This window comes from Lissotriton vulgaris, chromosome 5, assembly GCF_964263255.1.
Source record: "Lissotriton vulgaris chromosome 5, aLisVul1.2, whole genome shotgun sequence".
In the NCBI taxonomy this organism is placed as follows: domain Eukaryota; kingdom Metazoa; phylum Chordata; class Amphibia; order Caudata; family Salamandridae; genus Lissotriton; species Lissotriton vulgaris.
Window position 1 is genome coordinate 191264584 of NC_141693.1, and position 21968 is coordinate 191286551.

Genomic DNA, 21968 nt, shown 5'->3' on the forward strand with positions numbered 1-21968 from the left:
TAGGAGAAGAGGAGTTCCTTTCCGGTGAAGAATAGTGGATGTTTGGTGTGTAAAATTCACGTAAAATTCATGAAGGATGCTGCTTTCAGAAATGTGGCGCAAGGTTGAGGAGTGTGGTCGCTCAAGTGGAGTAAACAGACCAACCTAAGGTGTCCACCCTAGCGGTAAAAGTAATGTCATTAAGTTAGCTAGAGGGGATCTTGGTGAGAGGTAAGTGCATGTAAATATTATCATCAGGCGGGGAGGATTGTTAGTGGTAAATCAGCTACTGATCATTTTAAGGGCTTCTCTACAGGAAGTCAAGAAGTCCGAAGAGCAGGGCTGGGTGCCCATTGCCATTCAACAGAGCCTTTATACTGCTCTCGTTGGTGCTGTTTCATTTTTGCATTTTGAATTTTTTTTGTTATGTTCACTTGTAAATATTTGCCATTTCTAAGTGCGATATGGTAGCAGATGTTACAATGATCACACTCAATGGTGCTCAAAGAAACTTGTGTTGGACTTTATATGTGCGTTGTACTAAGTGATGCACTGAAATAGATGTTAGAATGATAACACTGAATGGTGCACGAAGAAAGTTGTGTTGAACTTGATATGTGCGTTGTACTAAGTAATGCACTGAAATAGAATGGGAATGGAAGTTAGTAGGATACAGTGGAATATGAGGGGTGCCATTGAGGAGTCTGGGGGTGGATCTTGTAGACAGAATATGCACCTCCTGTTGTTCTGTTGAATTACTGCTTTCTATAAAATATCATCAGTTCAAGGTGAAATTTTGGAACAAGCATGCATTAGAAAATATTGCCACACAACAAGTCTTAAAGATCCACCTGCTTGGGAATCTGTGAGAGAGAGAGTTGCCCTGTACTAGACTATTTCAATCAGCATTTGTATGTTTTAACGTAACCGGGAGCAGTGAGCACTCTTTGATTGAGGCATCTTAGTTTACAACAGATGGAATACCCAAACAGAACCCCCACTCAATTTACACAGTTTTATACCTTTCATTCCTCCTTCTCCCTTGGTTCCAGGGGCTCCGGGAGATCCAGGGCATCCTTGCAGAATGGCCAGCTTGTCCTGTGTACCCAGACCAACAATCTTTACCTCTAAAGAAAGGAAGAAAGTAACAAATATTAGCACGACTGCATGGCTCTTTTGATTATTAGAAAGTGCTGAAAATAGCCTCTGGCCACTTTCATCAGCTTATTAGACTCTCTAGGTGAGATTGGGATGAATGTAGAAATAATTCTGCATACCTCTCCTTACGGATATAGAAAGTTACATATGTCAAAGTATGACACTACATTATAGTTTTGAAGATACCCCAAACAGAAGATGATGCAATGATAGCAAAGGTAATTCAACGGAGCCTTCTTTGATAACAGCTAGAAGGGCCTTATCTATAAAAACACATACTACTAAAATGTCCAATGCTGGGAGTGTGGGACAACAGTGACTGTTTAATTAAAGAGCTACAAGCAAATACTTGGCAACCTTACAGAATGTATTACAATACGAGAACGTTTGGATGGAACCAAAAATAAATACATTCTAGAATAGGTTTTGTGTGGCAATGAGTGGTGGGTGGAAGCATGTGTCGATGCTCTTCACCTGGCAAGGATTGGTAGTGCCTAGTGATCCATTAGTGCAAAGTTAGCTGGTAATGGCAACATGCCACATCCATTGGACATTGGTGATCCAAATTGCTTGATGAGGAAGCTATTAAAATTGATACAAATCAGTGATATAATGTAACCAACTTAAGCAAGATGTTTTTCAAAGACACAGGACACTTTTGGTTTGTTCTTTAGATGGAATGTAATTTAAAGAAATTGAGAAATAACATCACACCAAAAAAAAACCACTTACATGAATACATTGTCACATTTGTTCGAAACAATCTGAACAGGAAGACTAAGAAGTAGGATTCTTTCTCATGGAAAGGGGATCCCTATGTGGAAACCAGAATTCAGCTGACTATCATTCTATACAGGATTATTTAGTTACTGTAGGAGATTCTGGACCTCTGTAAGCAAACTTTATCAGTTCATCGCTTCTTCATTTTGTAGGTGACTGAGAATGTTTTGCGATTGGTATTTAATCTTTTGGACACAATGGAATAATTTGATGGTTGTCTGAAATAGTGAATGGAAAGAAAGTTTCAAAATTGACCTGACGATTTGCACCACTTTTCTCTTCTGCCCTCCCTGTATCCAGCCAACAAAGTTGTGCCACCATCATTCTAGGAGGAACTACCACATCCAAGAGAAAAACCTCCCTTATCCGACTACTGTCACACAGCTTGCCACCATGTTCAGAAGAACACCCTTCATCCATAACAGGAAAAAAGCAAGCAAAAAAGTCAGACAGAAAGAAAGACTCCTCTGACTTCTCATTGACACTTTATCGACTGGGGTCAACAGAGAGGAATATGATAAACCCATTAATGTGAAAAATGGATGCACCATCATCAGACCTCCTCTAAACCAAGAGTGATGAGCTCGGCTCTTTAGATCAATGTCAGAAAAGAGATGAGCAGAGGGGGGTTTTTCTGTGGTTCTCAGTCGAGGTTGCATTTGTGCGGGGTCAAACATGAACTGACCGATCAATATATTGCTAGAACTCCTATCTTAATATACTTATATGTTGATTTTCTTGAAGGAACAGTCATGTTAAAGGCAAGAAAAACTATCTCAGAAATTCCTTCCTAGAGTGGTGGCTTGGCCTCGTCATCTGATGTAGTTTCAAAGTTTGAGCTGATCGTTTCCATTCATCTAATTGGGCATCAGTGAAGGCACCCCATTGAATAGCTTTCCAATCATCCCACTGCTAATTGTGTTTTTAATTTCGGAGTAGTTGATGGAGTTGGAGCATTCTGTACTTAATGATTAGTTGTAGGATTGGCTATGGAAGCAGCACAATGGCTGAACAGGTTCTTTTTGTTTCAAGGGACAGAAGAGGTGTTGCAGTCCATCTTACCTGAGTCCAAAAGAGCCTTGTGCAAGGACAAATGTACCTTCTCTTCCTCGGCCTTAACTAATTCACTCTACCCTATTGTTGGCCGATTCCTGACAGAGAATCCGTCTAGAATTCAGTGGTCTTGTGGTCATGGAATGATAACTCAGCCTGAGAATAGTAGAAAAAGATTTCTGGATTCATGACCAAAAATGTCAGAAAATTAATGTAAATATGTGCATGTTAAACACATTAAACTGTTAAAAAGGTGAAGTTTTTTTTATAGACGATACAGGGGTTGGTTGAGGGCACATTCCCGAAGAAACGTTAAGGAATGTACTGCAAAATAGTGCATGGTACCACATGGACCCAGGGGATGTAAATTAAATGGTACTAGGGGGCCTGCAGTACTCACTGTGCCGCCCACTAAAGTGGCATTCGCAAACTTCTCTGGCCTGCCACTCCAGCCTGTAGTGCGGTTTTAAACTGACATTTCGACCTATCAAAGAAATCTGTTTGCCAGGCCTAAACCTTCCTTTTTAAAACATATAAATCACCCCTACGGCAGGCCCTAAAGTCTCATAGGGCAGGGTGCATTGTAATGAAAATGTAGGACATGTAAGCTTTACATGTCCTGGCAGTAAATATAATTCCTAAAGTTAGTTTTTACTGTTGTAGGGCCCATTGGCTAACTAGTTACATATTACATTTACTAAGTTATAATTTTGCATTTGAATCAGATAGAGATATGTTGTTTATTGATTACGATATAAAATCCTCTTTAATGGTACAGTCAGGATGTTAGTCACAATTCTGAAAATGCCACTTTTAGAAAGTTGGTATTTTCTTGTCCTAATCATTTGAGCCTTTTGCCAGTGTCCTGGGTCACATAACTGTGAATGGCTCCGCAATTGGGGTTTGTCTATTGTTTCCAGAGAGTAACACAAAGAGGGTTTAGGCTGGGACATGATGGGCCATCCAGGCAGGATGATTGGGAGGAGTTTCCCCGAGTACTAGCCTAAAACTTTAAAATTGGATATCTCCAGTTCTACTGGCTGGAATTTTTTTGTTCTGATATCATTTAATTTATTATCATTTACGCTGCCTTTGTAAATTGGTTGGGATTTTTCTTGAGTGGTGTTTTCACTTTATTGCTTGTAAATACTTTACACATACCAGAGGGTTTATCACAGGTTAATTTAGTGACTTTTGTGGTTCACCCTTACAAGAATTGTTAGTTGTTGCTTGAGTAGGGCTACCACCCCCCTCAACCAATAACCCAATTTCATACAATCAGGGACTGCCGAACTCCTCTATGCTTGAGTACAAATCTATGAGGAAGCTGGTGCAGCTGAAATGGAAGGATCCTGAAAGGCTGGTGATACCCACATTAATAGGCTTTTGTAACCCGTGGGGTCCAGGGATCTGTTTTAGGATGCTGTGCCTGAGGATTTCATTTCTTCCAGCCTGATAAGTGAGATGTCGCTAATGGTCACTGAGAATGTAACTCCAAGGGAGGGTGTGGATAGAAATGTAGACACCACTCTTAAAAGCTGTCAAGCAAGGTGAATCTTTCTCTCAGAAGTACGACTTTCTACATGTATCTAAGGGCATGCATGAGGTAGCAAGGAGTTCTAACTTGAGGGCGACTGTCAGCAATAGGTGAAGTGCATGGAAAATTTTGCGCTGGATACAATTAGAGCTTCTGCTTTTACTGCATTTCCAGTGTGATTGAACTAGGTAGTCCTAAGCTTACCATTGGTATATCTTTCAGCCCAAGGGCTGCAGAAAGCAGTTCATTCCTTGTCCTGCCACCCCACAGACTTTGGATCATGCATTTCAAGATGTTCAAAAGGGGTTTGCTTTTGCTACTCTGAAAGCTCTGTGGTTGGCTATTCAGGTTCTTTTAGTCAGACTTCAAGTGGCATGGAAATGTTGGGCTCTTTGGTTAAGAGACTTGCCCAAGAGTTTTTGATTTGATCCCTCTGTAGACATTTCTATGTTCTGCTTTGGATTTGCCATTCATTTTGTGCGTAACACACCGTACTCTCTTTGCGTCCCCAGCTGACATGACTCTTGATCTTCCCAAAACATGACCCTTTTCTGTTCTCTGTTACTTCACTGAGGTGAATTGGTGATCTGGTGCCATTGGTGTGTTTAGATTATTACTTCCCACTTTACGCACATCGCTTGTCCCTCTTTTACCCTTAAGTTCAGGCTCCTTTCCTGCTTGGCCAGGATGTGGTAATTCCTGGGGTTCATAGTGGTGGAGTGCATGGTTTGGAGGATTTAGACGATATAAATGGTCCTGGAATATTTATCCCATTTGGCTGTATCCAGGCAGAGTAAGGCCATATATGATAATTTTGGGACTACATTAGATGTCTTAAACCACCACCGCAAATCTTAGTAGGTGTGTGTCATCACTGATTGTCAAAGCAGGTGGAGTTGACCCTATTTGTACAGATCAGGTCATCCAAAGTAGTGCAGAGTCTTAGACTCAGGCAGGGATCCTTTAGCCAATGTTTGGCAAGCAGTCGCTTGACCATGTGTTTCTACGTTTCATTACAATCTGTTTCTTCGTTTAATTTTTCATTACCATTTGAGGGTCTGGGTTGAGGAGGTAAGCCTTTTGATTTCAATGCTTCTGGGTCCTCTTTGGTCTGACTGCACCATGTTTGTTTAATTGTAATTGCATTTACATAGCGCTGTCTCCCCCTGATGAGGCGTTGAAGCGCTTCTTCAGCGAGTAGCACGCTTCTCCGGAACCAATAAAGGATTAGTGGTGAGTTAGTGTACGGAAATATGCAAGAAAATTGAGTGGTGTATATGTTAGTCAGGTATTTGGATTGAGAAGGGTCGTGGAGGGATAGAAGAGGGAAAAAGGTTTGCATTTATATAGCACTTGCTACCCCTGGTGGGGTGTTGAAGCGCTTTCTCCATGAGTAGCGGGCTAATCCGTAACCCATTAAGGATTAGAGGTGAATTAGTATAGTGAAATATGAAAGTAATTTGAGTGGTCGATATGATAGTTATTTGGATTGAGAAGGATAGCAGAGGGATAGAGGAGGGAAAAATGTTTGCATTTATATAGACCAAAAAACGACATTAAGTGAGGGTCAAAGAGAGGGGAATATTTAAAGACCACTGTGTCCCAAGCCCCTACTACAGCTAAACAACAAGAAGAAGGACACTAGGGTCTAAGAAATGGTGTCGCAGAGTGGAAACTAGAGCGAGACAGGTCATACAGCTCTACCTTTTGAGTAATGACCAAGGCTTGAAAAAATTCTCATCAGGCCACACTTAATGGTGGAGTGTCGTCACATGAGATTAGTAAAGGATCCAACCGTCGCCCTGACCATCTGCTGATGGTACGGAGGTGGATACCAATGGTGTACTCCAGCCAAAGGTTACTCAAAGGATGGTGCTGATGTGGTGCAGTGCAATGAAGAGGTGAAATAAAAATTGAGCAATGGAGCAAAAATATGTTTAATAGGGGTTGTTCCAGTGTCAATGATTAAAACAGGCACGTAAGGTAGTTATGAATTTATGTCTACCCCGTTGTGTGGTGCAGGAAGGTCAACATGTTTCTGCCATGGGGATCTACTATCCGGCTTTCATCAGGACCTAAAAGGATTACATGCTACTGCAAAGAACCAACAGTGGTTCGTGATAAGTAATAAATGTGTAATAGTGTGATCAAAAATTCAAAAAAGTCTTACTACCAGGACCTTGGAGACCTCCACTTCCTCTCGGATGCCAGAGAGAGGTACCGACGGATAGAGCGGGGCCTCACATACCCGAGCGGATGCCAGTAGAGGTGAGGTCTTCACCCACAAAAAGCTGGGTGAGAATTCGTGGTCTACTTCGCAAGGACACATTGGGGCTTCAAGGTCCTGGTAGTAAGACTTTTTTACATTTTTGATCACACTATTACACATTTATTATTTATCACGAACCACTGTTGGTTCTTTGCAGTAGCATTTAATCCTTTTAGGTCCTGATGAAAGCCGGATAGTAGATCCCCATGGCAGAAACATGTTGACCTTCCTGCACCACACAACGGGGTAGCCATAAATTCATAACTACCTTACGTGCCTGTTTTAATCATTGACACTGGAACAACCCCTATTAAACATATTTTTGCTCCATTGCTCAATTTTTATTTCACCACTTCATTGCACTGCACCACATTAGAACCATCCTTTGAGTAACCTTTGGCTGGAGTACACCATTGGTATCCACCTCTGTACCATCAGCAGATGGTCAGGGCGACGGTTGGATCCTTTACTAATCTCATGTGACGACACTCCACCATTAAGGGTGGCCTGATGGGAATTTTTTCAAGCCTTGGTTATTACTCAAAAGGTAGAGCTGTATGACCTGTCTCGCTCTAGTTCCCACTCTGCGACACCATTTCTCAGACTCTAGTGTCCTTCTTCTTGTTGTTTTGCATTTATATAGAGCCTGATACCCCTGATGAGGTGTTAAAGCGCTTGTTTGGCAAGTAGCATGCAACTCCGGAACCCATAAAGGATTAGTGGTTAATTAGTATAGTAAAATATTACATTATTTGAGTGGTGGACATGTTATTCTGTTATTTGGATTGAAATGGATAGAGGAGGAGTGGATTTAGAAATCTTTTTGTTGTTGTTTGTTTTGGAGCTCATAGCAGTAGGAGGAGGCTTATGACGCAAAAAGGAGACTTATACTTTTTCTCTCGTTTTTATACTATGTTTCATGCCATAAAAATGGTGTTGTTGTGGCTTTGTCATCTCGTCAACAGTAACGAAGGCAATGAGGAAAATAAACAAGGTTCAAAGTTTCTCTTATGCGTCACCTTAATTCATGTCCAAGGGTGAGGGAGCAGGCACAAAGTGTTTACTCCTTCGTATGTAAAAAAGTGGAGACATGGGGAGAATTACTCTATATATACGTCATAACTGCATGACAGGATTGGGATTGACTCCCAAGGAGCGATATATTCAGGAAACATGCATTAGGAAAGACAATGGATCTGGCTTGCATTTTCAGTTATACGAGAAATCAGTTGTCTTGGTCAACACTTTTGTGTTAGTGGTTGTGTTACAATTGGTTCTGAAACATTACTGTAAATAATCACGTGCTATGAATGCGGGCATCAGACAGACTACAATAATACTAAATCGAATGCGATCTGATTAAGCATCTGGGTTTATCCGTGAATCAGTAGACAGTAATACAAGTGATGCATGAAGTAGTCCAACCATGTAACATCAAAGTAATTAAAATGATTTACATGGTACACGTGAACAGTCAAATACCTAGCAACATGAGCAATTTAACGCAAACCAAGATGTGAAACATCCACCATTTCTGGATGCACCTACAAGTAATGCAGTACCAAAATACACCAACAATGGAAACCATGGGTGCAACAGCAATTTAATCCTTAGCAATCTACATCAAGTATCCTGGTTCCTCCATTCATTATCAAAGCAGGAACACATTGTGCTTTAACGTGCAGATGCACAGTACAATACATGAACCAAATGGCAATTTATATATTGCTACACAATTGACCCAAATAGTAGTTGAACATGCTTCATCTATATAGAAAGATGTAACACTACACCAGGAGCACATTCTGTCCACGTGCAAATCAGACCTGGAGAACTGGCAACTATTACACGCTTCCCTGCGACATGCTTTTGAGCACTTCACATATCAATAATCGAAAGCTGATCTTCACCCATGTTTGTTATTTCGGCCTATTGAAAGCCAAGCATGGAGACAAGAGCTTGGTCGATGGAGCTCACAATACCGAATTGCCTTACCGACTGTGTCACGAAGGCACAATGTAACATCTTGAACACGTTGTTCAATTTCCTAAGCTAATCACCGAACCATGTCTCACAATTCATCAAATGCCTATGCATTGTGTTCAACTTCATATCCGACAACCTTTCCAAGAGGCTTGGGAAAGTCCTTACTCGAAGGACAAAAGAGGTATCAGCTGTAAAATTTTATTATTTTTTATGTAGAGAAAAGTACGAACTGTTATTGTGAATACATTTATTGTATTCTAGTTAATCACTATACAAATAAAAAAATTATATTCCTTGGTTTACAAGCAATTTTGCTGTATCCACATACTGTTTAAAGTTATACATATGCTGTCCCATTTTCTTATTTTATCTGTTTCACTATCAGAAGGAAGTGTTCAGGTGCAGAGATTGAGGGTACATCATTTGCAGGGTGTTTTTTTTTTTACTGGGGAGTGGCCTTAGAAGCCCCTGTCTAGTGATGAGCAGAAGAGAACCTCTGATATAACTTTAGTAGCCAGTGCCTTACGCGATGCATTGGCTGTGTGTATTACAAGCACTGTTACCGGCTTTGCCTTTGATGATGGAAGAAGGCTTAAGAGCTACTGTACAGCATGTGTATGTTGGTCACGGTTGTCTCATTTTCTGACACTTCTGGGGAACAGCCGTAAGTGGGTACATACAAGGCTACATTCACTTCCGTTCTTCGTCTTGAAAGTCCAGCTGGAGTGCATTTTTAAGTTATTAGCTAGATCTATTGGATTTGCCAATGCTTCTTTTGATACAGGACATATTATTTTTTGTCTTTGTATACATCGTATTGGCTTCAGTGGGACTGGTATACAGTAACTGATATATGAATTGTGATCTCTTGAGACAGCTTACAAACGAGCCTTATTCTCCTGGCTCAGAATTTGACAACTTCTCCAAGATTCAAAAGTCCCAATGTACCGCTGACATCAGATATTCACATTTTCACCAGCACTACTCAAAATTACTTTATTTGACATAGTGTGTTGTCCACACACAGAAGCATATATACAGAGAAAGATATTGGATCCATTGTCCTGGCGCTTGGGAGTTTGCACAGTGGAGACGCGCTATCTATGCTCAACTACTAGACGTCACAGAAGCGAAATAATTATGTACATTAGCATAATATATTTACTGTGTGTCTTAATCTTATTAACGTGAAGCACTAAAAATATGATTAAAGTGTGTTTATTGTAGAACTTAGACATTCACATGAGTTTAAGTACTAACGGTTCATTTACACGCTTAAGGATTGTAGTTCTCATGCACATTTACATCTGCGTATTTTGAGTTATACCATTTTTACCTAAAGTAAGCTTTCTGTAATAATGTATTTATTAACATCTTGCAATCTTTGGTAATTGTTTGTGCACATATAGTCATGTATTTAAAGTACACATTGATTGATTTATTAAGTTAGCCTAACCAAAGGCCCTAAGCATTTGGTTGTCAGTGATTAAGCGTGAGCGTGAAAGTTTGCTTGGATTGCAATGTTCACTCTACTGCAAGTGAGCTCACATGATCTCATAGCTAGTGAAAGGCATACTGTGTATTAGATATAGTGAGGCTCAATAGGAGAGCTTTCTTTCTAAACTTTTAAAACTTTTCTAGCTTTTAAATCTGTATTGTGGCTGATAGTCGATTTTAAGACTTTTAGGCTCAAAAATTGTGTAATTACTCACTGTGCACGCGCTCGGAAAACACTGACCTCAGACCCCTGCTGGCCCCCCGCAGCCGATTTAGGCACTGCTAAGGGGCAGAAAACCCGAGCAAAGAGCAGCCATCTTGGGGGAGGTGTGAGGGGAGCGCTCCTGCTACCTGGCCATGCCCACCCTCGTTCATTCTGCCTCAAATGTCTGACCCTCACAGGAGGCGCAGCGGACTGGCGCAGTGGGCGCGCCGGAAGCACGCCGAAGGCGCGCCAAAGGCAAGCCCGTCTGTGCCCTTCCGTGACCGACCGGGGCCAGGGGCAGGAACCCCTGTGGGTTTCGGCCTCCGTAAACACTAAAGTTCCTCAGAACTTCGAAATCTATGTCCTCCTTTAGAAAATCCCTGTCTGCACAGCTTAAACATTAATAATGGAGAAAAAAAGTGTGCACACTGCTCCTTCATAGTCAACAGACAACTTGGGTCTAGATACAAAGGTAAGATACTTAATCTTGCCCTTCTAAACTGCCGTTCCCTAGGAAAACATAAGATGGAGGTACACGACTACCTAATGGATGGTCAGGTGGATGCCTTATTCCTCACGGAGACGTGGCTGAACACCACATCAGCACCAGATATACTGGCGGCCCTCCCACCGGGATATGACATCAAGAGAATAGACAGGTTAAAGGGAAAAGGGGGAGGAATCGCTATAATTCACAAACAAGATTTGGCTTGCACTTTAGAGGGAAGGGATCTTGCTAGCAGTGAAACAGGTTTATTTTCCATCTCAGTGCACCAGGGGTACTGCATCAAGGCTTCCTGATATACCGCCCCCTGGGACCTGGAGCCACCTTTGCCACCCAACTGATGGAGACCCTTACGCTTTCCGCTCTCAAACATGAGAGACTCCTCCTCCTAGGTGACCTAAACTATCATTTCGACGACCCTAAGAACATCGAAGCTCAGGAAATTAAACAGGAGCTAGCCGGCATACAGATGCTGCTTAAATCAGAAAGACCCACTCACTGTCAGGACCATCTCCTAGATCCTATCTTTGCCAACTGGGATACCCTAACCGTAGAGCACCCCACCCCGGTAATATGGTCAGACCATTTCTTAGTCACTTTCCGGGTGGCGGTCCCGGATAATGGACCCCAGAATGAACTTAGCTGCACTAATAAACGAAGGAAATGGACAAAATTCTCCACGGAGGCTTTTAATAAAATCATAACATCAGGAGCCCCCCCCTGCTTAGAATTGAATCGACAAATCCGAAAGGCGCTAGATTGCACAGCGCCATGGACTCATAAGGCTCCGGTGGGGAGATCCAAATCCGCCCCCTGGTTCAACACTGAACTTCGAGACCAAAAAGCAAAATGTAAAAACTTAGAGAGGAAATGGCGGAAACACTACTTCGAGACAGAAAGAGCTGATTATAAGAACAATTTAAAGATATACCACGCACTCATCCGAAAAACTAGGAAATCTTACTTCTGTACGAGAATCAAAGACGCTGACAACTCCATGAAGGAAATGTTCCTAGTATATAGGGAACTCTCTGATCTCACCCTACTAGCGGCCCCCATGACTGGATCAACTAAAACGTGAAATTTAATAGCCGAGTTCTTTGCTAGCAAAGTAGACAAAATCTACGTGAGCTTCCCAGACACTGCCAGACTGGGCGAGGGAAAGGCAGACAACATCCTACAGATACAGGAGAATAATTGTCTCTCGGCATTTCTAGTACCTTCCCAGGAAACTATATGCCACATAGCAAGTAGCATTAAATCAGGATCACCGAGCGATCCAGCAACCCCTAAAAGACTCCATGGCAGCATAACCACCCTGGAGCCTTACATTAGTCATCTCCTTGCTCTCTCCTCTAGTACAGGACAAGTCCCCATCTCATGGATAAAAGCGATTGTACTTCCCCTGAGAAAAAAATCTAACATTAGTTTAGAAAAACTGGACAACCTTCGACCCATCTCCCTCCTCGCCTACTTTGCAAAAATTGCTGAGAAAGCAGTGAATAAACAACTCTTGGCATTTGCTGAAACCAATGGACTGCTCCACCCCTCACAGTCGGGATTTCGAGCACTTCACTCGACCGAGTCGGCCCTGCTGTCCTCAACAGAAGCTCTACGAAGGTATGCAGATGAGGGCCAGACGGCAGCACTGATTCTCCTCGATCTCAGTGCTGCTTTTGACACTGTAGCTCATCACACACTGCTACAGTGTCTTAAAAAGGGAGGGGTGAGAGGAAAAGCTTGGGAATGGCTTCAATCATTCCTAACAGATCGAACCTTCCAGGTCGCCCAGGGCCAGTTCAGGTCTAAAGAAATAAAACTAAATCAGGGAGTGCCACAAGGCTTCAGTCTCAGCCCCACCCTATTCAATCTCTACGTGGCCCCAGTAGGAGGAATCACTGATACATATGGGGTTGAGATAGTATCGTATGCTGACGATACGCAACTGATTGTGACCCTAACGCAACCAGAGGAGCAAAGGGCTAACAACTTCGCGTCTTGTATGCAGAAGGTGGCACTGTGGATGGCAGACAACTGCCTCCGCCTTAATGGCAATAAGACAGAGGTATTGATTATAGGTAAATCCCCATCAGTGTGGACCTCAGCCTGGTGGCCGGAAGAACTGGGTGAACTACCCACACCAAGTAATTTAGTAAAGAACTTAGCGGTCTGGCTAGACAAAAACCTAACGTTCGACCACCAAACCAAACAAGTGGCAGGCACCTGTTTTGGGATACTGCGGGTCCTTAGGAAAACGCTGGACCTTATGCCCATACCAGTACGTCAGACCTTAGTCCATAGCCTTATAACATCCAGGCTGGACTATGGAAATGTACTGTATCTAGGGGCCAGCGAAAAAAGCCTCTCAAGACTACAACGAATACAAAACGCAGCAGCCCGCTTGATCCTACAATTACCCAGAAGAGCATCATAAAAAAAATCACTGAAAACCCTTCACTGGCTCCCGATTAGGGAACGGGTGACTTTTAAAGCCCTATGTGTAGGACATCACATCCTGCATGGTAGAGGCCCAAGATGTCTGTATGGCCTTCTGAAATGGTACGAACCAACCCGCCAGCTTTGATCACGCGGCACAGGGCAAGTACAAGTCCCGAAGGTCAAAACAGCCAGAATGGGTGTAAAGTCTTTTAGAGTCAGGACTGCCAGGACATGGAACCAGTTGCCAGAAAAACTGCATATGGAACCCTCTGAGCCGAACTTTAGAAGAGACCTGAAAACAGTCCTCTTCCCCAAGGACTAAGACCGGAATTAAGCTTTTTTTTCGCAATCATGCCATGAACTCTTGGAAACATCTGTAGCATTTTCAGCGCGGGGACACACTTGCTAGTGTAACCATGCGCTTTACAAAATACAAATAAATAAATTTCGGTAAGGAGGAGAGGCGCTCAGGAACCATAATGGAGGACACCTATTCATGTCCTAGCTAGAGACAGGAAAGATTCAAGGACATGCTGAAGTTTGAACTGTGGGACGAAGATTTGCGTTGGATAGTACATCCCAGCATAATACTTTACATTGAGTTTGCTTTACAAAAGAAACGCAAACCTGGAGCAAAACATTAGTAAATCTGGGCCTAGGTTTTTCGTAACAAGTTGCAATGGATTAAAAGAAGGAGAATAGATTCCCTCTCTGTCTGACCTGTTCACCCCTGGATAAGAGTTATTTGTGCATGTTCACAGTGCACTTAAAATCACTGCTAGTGCAATTCACGAGAATCTGGTCCATCCGATCTGATTGAAACAGAAGCAGTTTACAGTGAAAGCTCTTTTCATATATGACCAAATTAAGTGAAAGATGAAGACTAGGGGAGCCTTAATATTATTCCTGTGTTTGTTTCTATGGAAAAAAAACGTTGTATCAGAAGTGAGTCTTTCTTCCAGTCTTTCTCTTTCTTTCTATGATATAGAAACAAAGGCAGGGCTATAATGAAAGCATAAAAAAGAAGAAATAATCTTCTTTGCCAGGTGATGACATAAACAAATGTTTCTGGAGGTTTAAAAAATGGGGAACAACCCTGAGACCCAGCAAGACGTCTTGACGGCCATCAACTGTGGTTAAAGAAGAAAAGGGATTTGAAGTTCATGCTCGAGGTAGGCTTGCACTTCAGCCAGACAAATACATTAAACATCCTTTGTTTCATGTCCTGCATTGAAGAAAACGTGATAATTAATTGTAAATTAGAGAAGTGAATTACACCCTTATGCTTTACAATGTAAGCACTCTCTAAATGTTGCATTAATAAAATAGATAGTCAATGGCATGTGATGAAAGAGTACATATCCTCTGTAGTCCTTTGTATTTAGAAACACAACTGGCAAATCGCTGAACTTTCAGTTGCCGGATCTAAAAACATTGGAGCAGGAAGTCCAAGTCTTCAGAAGTTTCCCAAACAAGTCTTCAGACACAAAACTTAAGGAAGAAACGTGAAGTGACGTTGACATAAGAAAGGCCAGCCAAAATGCTTGCCAATCAAGCCAATCTAAACTAAAACAAGGAAGTAACAAACATATAGTTATGAACTTTGGCACTGCATCTCTGTAGTATTGTACCAATTCAATTATTATCTTTGGCAAACATGAGGGTGTTGAACATTTAGAAGTAAATTACAGTCCTCTGCTGTGCATTAAGTACTGGAAGAAGATCATCTGATCCCAGCTGCATACATGTTACACAAAGGCCCCCAGTGTTTATCGCACACATGACACGGGATGTGTTTGTCACAGTCAGCTGAGGGTACAGAAGAATACCAAGATTGTTAAGAACCTGGCCAAACCTTCACAGAGAACATCAAAGCATGTGACAAGTATGATTACCACGTGTGTGTGTGATCATCTGCATTGACAGCCCACGAGGTGAATGAGGCAGCAGAAAGTGCCATAAGTGAGAGGATATGAACAATGTGGTAGAAATAGGAAACATGCAGCGGTCCTTGAAATGTGAGGCAGCACATAAGGTGTTTAGGATCAGTGCAAGGAAACTGACAGACAGACAATAGCTCCCACCCCTTTAAATCACCATCTAAGGTTTATTTTTATTTATTTTTTCTAGCTAAGTAACTTCCAGGATATGTATGGCATACCTTGACCTTTTTCAGTTGTACTGTTATCTGGTTTCTTTAGATTTACATCTTTTATTTTCACATATCTTTGATATCTGAAAAAATATTCAATGTCTCCATACATTTCCATCACTTCCCCACTGAAAATGAAGTAATGCGTTATAACTATACAATGTTTGCACAGTTACTTAGGTTGTTCCATATAACAATGACCTACTAGATAACTGCAATTTCTAAATATGTGGAAAACAAAGTATCAATAAAAAACAGGCATCGGAGTGACAGCAGCAGGATTGTCAAAGTGTTGACCTGGAAAATCATCTAAGTGAGAATGGTGTCAGAGCTCACATATTCTCTCGCTCACCCACCTATACATTCCTCTAAGTTAGTTAAGCACCTGATCCAGATATCTGTCTGTAACCTACATGCTACTCATGCCTTAACCATTCATGTTCTGTGAGTGATGAAATATTGTCCAACTCTGCCATGCTGGATCTGTTCTGAAGAAATGGACGATTGCACTTTGCTATTGCCATGCTTCTCCTATTCTGTTAAGAAGTAAGCATTGCAATGCTGTTGCCCGATTTGTATCTGCTTGTGTGGAGCCACCCTAGCTCTACCTGTCCTCTGAAGGAGAGATGTTTGCACTGATTCTTCCCTAAGGTTAACTATTGTATAAGAAAGGGTGTTTCAACATAATATAAAAAATTATAATTCGAATGTCCTTGCATAATATGCGCAGGCCAGTTAGAAGCTTTCATTAAACCCGGGGCATACCTGGTTGATGTGTCATCCTGAAGCTCACACCCTGTTTCCAAACTCAACTTCCCAGTTTGATCAAACTGTGTGACCCAGGGCAATGACTTTTCTTCCTCTACGTGCTTTTCAGGGATCATCACATTTGAGAGCAACTTGAAATAGTTTAGTTCAAGATCTACACTTTCCAAAAACACTTTTGTATATGGCACAATAGACTATGATGTTGCTCCATCTACGACAACAGTAAAGCCCTTGACACGAGGCATAAGGATATCATCTTGCTTTTTGGGTCTTTGCCAGATCTGGCCTTTTGTGAAGGTTATCCCCAAACATTTTGCTCCCTTCCTCCCATTTGTTCCTGGCCCTTTTTTTGTTGGCTTTAGGACTCAGGGCATTCTACCACTGCGGATCAGTGCTAAAGTGCACATGCTCTCTGTGTAAATTGAGATTATGATTGGTTATCTAGGTTTAGCATATTTGATTTACTGGTAAGTCCATAGTAAAGTGCATTGTGGGTGCCCAGGGCCTGTAAATCAAATTCTACTAGTAGACCTGCAGTACTGATTGTGCCACCCACACGAGTAGCCTTTCAAATGTGTCTCAGACCTGTCACTGCAGTGTCTGCACGCGCAGTTTATAACTGCCATGTGGATCTGGCAAGTGCACCCATTTGCTAGGCCCTAACCTTCTCTTTTCTTACATATAAGTCCGCTCTAAGGCAGACCCAAGGTACCTCCATGGGCAGGGTGCAGTGTATGTGAAAGGTAGGACATGTACTGTTGTGTTTTACATGTCCAGATGGTGAAATACTGTGTATTTTGTTTTTCACTATTGCAAGGACTATCTCTCTCATGGGCTATCATTGGAGCTGCCTTGTAACATTTTACAAGTGTAACTTTCAATTGATAGCAGCAAGAGATTTGGAGTCTAGGCTCTCTGAACTCAGAATTTAATAACACACCTTTTAGCAAAGGCTGTTTTTAAATTGTGTGTTTGAAAATGCCACTTTTAGACGGTGGGCATTTTCTTGTTAACCTATCTTGTGTGCCTCTGCCTGCTTGTGGATTCACCGTCTGGTTTTAGACCGACAGGGGCTGTTTGTGCATTTACTCCTGACACTCACAGAAAGGGAGCTGAGGTGTGCCCTGCATATGCTGCCTGAATAGGCTGTGGCTACCTTGCACAATGCTGTCTCCACCCCCTGTAGTGTAGCTGGACCAGGGAGGACAGAACAGGTTTTGCTGCGCAAGAGAGATTTTCTGATCAAATACTTCAAAGGGAAAAAGAGAGACACATATTGGACCTTAAACCCTTGAAATGTAGATGCACTCCCATTGCCCACACTTAGTCAGATGTGAATGTGGCTTGGCAGCATAGGAGTGATCTATTTCATAGTGCAGGCTGCAATTACAATGACTGGGCCTGAGCACCACGCAGCATACTGACAACCTCGCCTTTTGCAAGGTCTGCACCATTGACCCTCCTCCTTCTAAAGCTAGTGCAGGGCCCGACTGGCTACCGGGCGTTTTGGCATGTTGCCGAGCTGGGGGCTGATTTCGTTGATGGAGACCTGCATGTGCTTCGAAATAAACAAATCAAAACAAATTTTGTTCAGCACATACAGGTCCCCATCAACAAAATCAGCCCCCAGCTCGGCAGTATGCCAAAACGCCCGGTAGCCAGTCCGGCCCTGAGCTGGTGAATATGCCCCACGAAACACTGATTGTTTGACAATATTTATTGTGATACTCATATTCCTAGAGAAAATACTACAAGGGTAATCAAGCACCAGAACAAGAAAAGTGTCCATTTCTTGGCCCTCCTGTTGCTAATCTTGTGGTAGGGAGACACCAGTATAAAACATTTCCTGCTCAACCACCTAGAATTTGAATATAAGTCAAACAGTTTAACAAAGAGAGAAAATGAATGACATAGGCTGACGCAGACCAGTGGACAGTAGTTCTCTGAAATGCGTCTCATTGCAAGACAAGGAGCCTACTGGTTAACCATATTACACATGGTGGGTGAGGGTTCCTCCTATATGCGTGAATGAATGGATGGTAAATTCATAAGGAGTTTGACTGTCTCTTGCAGGAGTGTTATACATCCTGAATGTTTGCCTGTTTACGAAACTTTTGCAATAGTCCTTTAATTCCTTTCACTCCCTCTTAAGTGCATTTGCTACCTGTGTTGTACATGTCCTGTCCTGTATGTGGGAGAGAATCGTGAAGTATGCTTTCTGCTGCTGCTATGTGACCGTACCTTCTTATTTGCGTTAGTGAAGGTTGCACTATTGCTTTCTGTTCTACATTTATAGTGCCGTAAAGCTCCATACAAAACCTTTCCCTCCACATAAGATAAAAACGATCCAGACTGCTAGTGCTTGATAGCAGACAATCTTGAGTTTGTTTGTTTTAAACATTGCATATTGTTATGGAAACAAACAAGCTTGGTTGCCTTCTTATTTTGAGATGAAGTGATTTATGGTTTTTTTTCACTGAAATACATTGAGATTTACTGAGTGACTGTTTCTAGATTTTCTGCAGGGCTCCAAATTACATTGATATCTTTGTTACTGGAAAGTCTGAACTGGAACCACCATCAGAGGTGTCCTATTAGGAGGACAGAGAGAGGAGGGAAACCGCAATATGCCAACAGCTAAAGCTTTTTGTGTGAGGTCCGCATACAAATACCTGAGGCCTTATTTATGAAGGCCTTGCGCCACCGGTGCGTCACTTTTTCCCATTTTAAAAGTGACGCACCTGTGGCGCAAGGCCTTCATAAATAAGGCCCCTAGAACTTAAGGGGTTGTGTAGGTGCGACACCCTCAGGAATGTTTAGTGGTAAGGAAGTAGATGCAATATTTTGCATTGCTTTCAGTTGCCCAAGCGCCTACGCAAAACTTTGGTAAATACTATGGCATGCTGGACTCTAAAAAGACAAGGTTTTGTGTATTGACAAAGTGTATCTAAGTGCTTTCTATCAAGCCTTTCAGGATAGAATTGTAAAGTAAGAAAGGTTAATTGGTGATTACAGTGATGTCTCCTGGATTGCATAATTTAGTCAGGTTGGGAAGACAGAATTACTAGAGAGATTTCAATGTTCTCCAGTCTAGAACTTGGCCATCAGACTACGGTTCCTCTCTTATGACGATGATGAGTATTACTGCTATTGCACTATTATATAAGGGATAAAGTACTCCCTTCTGTACATTATGAGGATATTACAAGTCACCAAGGAGTTCCAGAACCATATAGAAGTTCCTTTATAAGGTTATGGAAAACCGATGTGATTTACAATACCCTTATCATGTACACCAGTGGGTTACTTTCCCCGATATATTCTATGGTCACTTTTCCCGCAAGAAAATTAAAACCTTGGGGTTAAATATATAATTCTTTCACACAGCACAACAGAGCAAGCCACCTTGTTGCGCTACACTACATGAAAAGGAAAGGGTATGTGCCATATTTACTATTACACCAGTGGCATAACAAAAGCCCCTACAGCCCACATGGTGCAGGGGGTCCCAGGAGCCCCAGGGGCCCCCTTCGTCACTAGCAGGCTACTGTCCTGAGAGCTTCTGACAGGACCTGGAGAGTGGGGGAGCCTTGCACGTACTTTGCAGGGGGCCCCCTCAAGTTTTGTTACGCCACTGCATTATACTGCACATTCCTGTCCTTTCCTAGTGCTGGCAAACTTTTGGCTGCCTAGTGCCAATACAGACACCCTTGCAACATAGTGCAAGGGGATGTACCATGTTACAACGCATACCGTTACAACTACCTACCCTTACAACGCGACCATTACAACGCATACCATTACAACGCATAGCGCTTTGAGGTGCTGGATAGTGGTAAGTATAATTTACTATTCTAACTCCAGTCCCCGTGGACACTAGGGAAGGTGTTGGATAGTAAATTATACTTATTCCCTATCCTAGAGCGCCCCCCAGCGCAATGCGTTGTAATGGTATGCGTTGTAAAAGATGCGTTGTAGTGGTAGTGCGTTGTAACAAATGCGTTGTAACAGGTGTATACCGTGCAAGGGTACCTGCGTTGTAGGCAGGATTGTTTTTGTTTAGGAAGGGACACCTTTCTGCACAAAAACAATCCTGAAAGGCATTTTCCTCTTTCTATGTGTGCTGCAGAATGCAGCCCAAGTAGAAGGAGTGAAAAACAAAGAGTAATAAAGGTATGGCTCCTCGTTATGCCTCCCCTAGAGAGACATAGCGTTTGATGCAACCCACGTTCTACCACTAATGGCAAATCTGATAATGCACCAAAATCTGTGAGTGAATGCATGGGAACACCCACTCTCCCCATGGAACACCTATCTGCTGCAGATTAACGCAAGGCATCGATTTGTGCTGCCTTGTGTTAATCTAGTTTTATCAAGCCATACAGGGCTACACAAAGTGGCCTTATGTGGCTTGATTAATCTCATTTATTGTTTCCGTCGCCCTTGTGCCCTCTTGTGGGTCACAAAATAAACCTGGCCCTTGGTGCATAGCTCTTTCATGTGAAAGAATGAAAGAACAAGCATGTTTGCAAACATGATGAAAACATTAAAACTTCTAGTGCAAAATTAAACATATCAAAAATGTGTTAGATATTTTTTCCAAACAGATATTAGAAACAGCTCAATACAAGTCAGTGTTTTAGGAAAAAAAGCTGCAGTAGCTCAATGTGTGGAAACAAGCAGAAAGATTATAGCTTTTTTTTAGCTAAGGAATGCAATAAACAAACATATTCTCTCTTCTTGTCATTGTGAGCTATTAAACAGAAAGAAAAGCAGTGTTCCGTTTGTTGCTTTAAATTGCTGCTCCAATCATGCTCTGGGACCTAATCTACCTTTTTTTCCTCAGCTGCTAACAGCAGGCATTGTGATATCAGTAGTCCACTGTAATAACGTATAATAATAAAGTTCTGGTGTCTTTTCTTTAGACTCGGCGACTGAATGTCTCACTCGTTGCCGATGATAAAGAAATTAGAGACTGGTGTTAATACAGGTATTACAAAATCCCATGTATTATTGCAATAACAATATTAATAATAACAGAATTATTCTTATTGTTATTATTGTTGTTGTTATTATTATTACCATTATTATTATCATCGTCAACTTCTTTCAGGCACTCACCTGGGCAGGTGTCCTCAGCATTGCACAGCATCGCCCAGAAGGAGCAAAGGATTATTGAGAGGCCAAGAGTCTCCATTATCTGCAGAGTATAACAAGGTCTTGTCAGAAATGCTCTGCTCTCTCTTTAAAGATTCACCAACAGTCTGTGCTCGCAGATATTATAACAAGGAATGCCTTTGCCCTCTCCCCTCCCCTCTGAGCTCTCTCCCCAGAGCCCCTCCCTTGTTGCTTGCTATGCTATCTCTGCTGTCTGATCTGACATGCTTTGGTAGAGAATTATAGCAGTAAAAGTCCCTCCAATGATACTCTTGTTTGAAAAACCACCAAATCAGCAGTGAAAAACCAATAGCTTTGTCTTTTTAATATTGAGAATGGTTTCTATGTTTACTTGAGGGGGATATGTGGATTAGATGAAGGTGAAGGGCACTGGCATCACATTTAGCTCATAACACTGGTGTTGCACTGTTCATGAGTGCTCCCAGCTTGAAAGATAAAAGAACTGAGGCTCAGACGGTGAAG

The 21968-nt window shown here is 42.1% G+C and overlaps 1 protein-coding gene across 1 annotated transcript in view; it reads right to left on the reverse strand.

Moving 5' to 3' along the window:
* The window catches only part of LOC147710452 (ficolin-1-like), a 241282-nt gene extending 219689 nt beyond the window's left edge, over positions 1-21593 (reverse strand). The window contains exons 1-2 of the mRNA XM_086921138.1: positions 21450-21593; positions 1002-1106 (exon numbers count right to left, since the gene is read on the reverse strand). Coding sequence (XP_086777264.1) covers positions 1002-1106; positions 21450-21525 — 181 coding nt within the window. The 5' untranslated portion in view covers positions 21526-21593. The remainder of the gene's footprint in view (positions 1-1001; positions 1107-21449) is intronic.
* Positions 21594-21968: the final 375 nt, after the last annotated feature.